General features: G+C 51.2%; 1 protein-coding gene across 1 annotated transcript; it reads left to right on the top strand.

Annotated features, from left to right (window-relative positions):
• The first annotated feature begins 1,526 nt into the window (after nt 1-1,526).
• Nucleotides 1,527-2,489, top strand: LOC144175249 (uncharacterized). The gene has a single exon (XM_077704347.1). The coding sequence runs from the start codon at nt 1,527-1,529 to the stop codon at nt 2,487-2,489; it is 963 nt and encodes a 320-aa protein (XP_077560473.1).
• The last annotated feature ends 650 nt before the right edge of the window (nt 2,490-3,139 follow it).

Genomic DNA, 3,139 nt, shown 5'->3' with positions numbered 1-3,139 from the left:
CCGCCGCGCCCGGCTCAGTGGCTAAGGCGTCGTGATACTGAGAGTGAGGACGCGGGTTTGATTCCAGGCCGCGATGGCCGCTTTCCTGGTGGAGGCGGAAAGCAAACACCCCCGACCCGTATGTACGAGATTTCCGCGCATTTTAAAAATCCCCAGGGGGTCAAAATTAATTCAGAGCCCTCCACTAAGGCCTGCCTCACGGCCTGCCCGCCGTCGGCACGCGAAACCCTACAATCAATCCATCAAATTTCATTTTATGGCCCCCGTGTTTCTTGTTTGTTGTTTTTTCTAGTGTTTTGTATTTGTATTTCCTCTGAACCTTTCTGCGGTGTTTTTGTTGCATTGTCTCTTACGTATCATAACTACACGTTGTACGCACCCAGTATGTGAAACTCTGGCTGCTGCAAGGTGTCGCCACGCAATCCCTTCCGTAGGCTTAGGCTTGCACGCGACTATATTGCTGTATATTGATAAATAAAGAGATCTTCTTGGACCTTATCTTTGCAACGATTTTATTGCAAGAAGGAGAAAGGGCGGGGGCGGGGGGAAGAAAGGTTGCATAGCATTCTAGATTTTCCATCGGCGCCTAATATTACACAATCATGAATCCGATTTCATGGCTATGTACGTCATTCGAAGTCGACGAGGAAGCACTATATCTTGATCACACTGACGCTTTTACGCCATCAAACATCCTATTTTCTTAAGCTTTCCCCAGAAAAAAATATTTAGGAATTTATCGGAACCGAACAAGTTAAACGAACGAAAGAAATTTACCTCGGCATGAACCGAAGGCCTGACGATATCTGCTCGCCCGTTCTGGTGCATTCAATTCTTCTTGAATACAGCGCTCAAGGAGTGGCATGGCCGAAAATTCGCGAAAGAAGAAGTTTGTTTAGCACTGCTCTCGGCGCTGTGGCTATACCTGTGCGCTAAACATCTTTCGATTTGCTAGTATAGATGTCGGATACCGCAAGGGAGATTGAAGATGCACCCTCCGTGCATCCTGGAGCGTAAGTATGTCCACTACCTTACTACTGGCTGCATTTTTTCTCCGAAATTAGATATCAGACCCTGCTTTTTGTGCCTTCTTTTCTTCCAGACCACGCGTCTTGCGCGCCCCGCAGACGCAGGGCACACTGAAGGCGACGAGACGAGAGACTTGGAACAGCCTAATATCGCGGTTAGACAAAGACCATTACACGGTATTATCCTGCTGGCTCCTGCTCATCACATCCCTGTGTCTCTTCGTCGTTCTTCTCCTTGCATTCGGCAAGCAGTTCTGCCTTGTCGTGTTCCTATCAATCTCCGCAGTGGTCGTACTCTTTGTGGTGTTCATTCAGCCACCCGAAGGCACATACAGGCGGCAAGCCATAAGAGAACAACTTTGGCGTCGAGGTCCTTCCAGCAATGGAGCTGTTGGTGGCGCCACAGCTTCCGTGCGAAGCCGAGAGCGCGGGATCACGGAACCCGCTGGGTCAACTTCTCCTGCTCCGCAGCAGGTGCAACAGAAGAAGTCTCCAACCATGGGAGGTCTCAAGATGAAAGAGCCGTCCCACCAGGGCTCACCCGCCTACGAGCTCCGCAAGGCCAGCATGCTTTTCCAGAACTACGACGACATCGTCCGCCCGAACATACCACCGCCACGCCCATCAAAGTCGGCAGCTCCTGCACCAACAACGTTGGCAGCTCCTGCACCAAAGGAGCCAAAGCGTGGGTTTTTTCGCTCCTTCCTCGCGAGGATCCGGAAAGGACACCTTCAGGCGAACCCTTACTACACGACCCTGACCGAGGACGAGGAGAGCAATCAGGCAGTCGGGGAGAATGCGCCCCCAATGCAGTCGCAAGCTGAAGCCGCACCAAGCCTGAAGAGAGAAGTGCCAGAGACGAGGAAGCATATCGGCTTCCAAGAAGACCAAGCGCCCGTCGTCGAAGCGGAGCAGCATGCGGGCGGGACAAGGCGCAGTCGAAGGCTGTCTCAGCGGCAGAATAGCGAGACGGAGCTGAGCAGCCGCGGCAGGGTCGACCGTAGCCCCTCGATCTTTACCAGCGTCACTCCCAGCAGCTGCGCCATGGGCCTGAAACCCCTTAAAAGCGGCGTCAAGGGCACGTCCACACCGAGGCTCGGCGTGAGCGCCAAGAAGGCGCCAGGCACCGTGCCACGTAGAACGGTAAACTTCTCTGGCGTGTCCTCGCCCCCGCTGCACAAGAAGGCACCTCCCCGTTTAGTAAAAGTGGATGACTGGCGCAAGGTGGCCGACACGTCCGCTCCAACGAGTGAGGAAAGTCGGCCTGACGCTGACTCCGTCCGACTGTTCAGCGGTCCCACCAAGGCAGCCGAACTGTCCAACGTCAAGCAGTCGTACAATTATCGCCAATCTCGCGGTAGCTTTTCGACGCCAGAGCTGAAGCTGGGCCCGACCAAAACGTACACGATGCGAGACGGTAGCAAAGGAATGCGAAAGGTTCACCACGTATGGGGCTTATGAAGAGTCTCCTGGTGACAATGCGCCAAGACCATCAACAGCAGCACGGCTCTTGACATGATTAAACCTAAGAATTGACTTCAGCTGTTCCAATCGTATTTTAGAGTTCGCACTCTCACACTAACAATTTTTGGTGTTTTCGCGTTGCCGTAACTAAGCAATGGTTGCATGTTTGGGGCAACAGTTGACAAGTTACCATTAGAAGATTGCGTCGAGGCTCCTCAAGGCCCGGCTGACTACTGACGCCACGGGAAGAGAGAGAACCATAATTTAATTGCGTGATGACTCTACCTAGACATGGTTTATTTTTCGGATGATGCGACATTTATTATACGGGATTTCAGGGAGGAGTTTTCGCATTGACTTTGTATGCGCTTATTTGATCACTGAAGTTCTGACAGCTGACTTTCTTTTAAGGAAAGCGACAAAAAATGTTTCCTTTTACCAAAACATGCATAGTGCCACTTCGCACAACTCCACTAAATAGGTTTGCTTTGTCTTTTCAATGTCGTATTTTGCTTATTTAAATTGCGAAATGTTGCTTATTTAAATTGCGAAAACACTCTTACAGCCGCCCCTCGTCACGTAGAAGACATGACATTAAGTGCCTAAACAGAAACAACAAATGTTCTTAGATTTGCGGGGTCGTTTTT

Source organism: Haemaphysalis longicornis, unplaced genomic scaffold (assembly GCF_048455015.1).
Source record: "Haemaphysalis longicornis isolate Haplotype H1 unplaced genomic scaffold, Haemaphysalis longicornis Haplotype H1 scaffold_3, whole genome shotgun sequence".
NCBI lineage: Eukaryota > Metazoa > Arthropoda > Arachnida > Ixodida > Ixodidae > Haemaphysalis > Haemaphysalis longicornis.
Note: the sequence above shows the minus strand (reverse complement) of the source record. Positions and strands in the feature narration are given on the sequence as shown.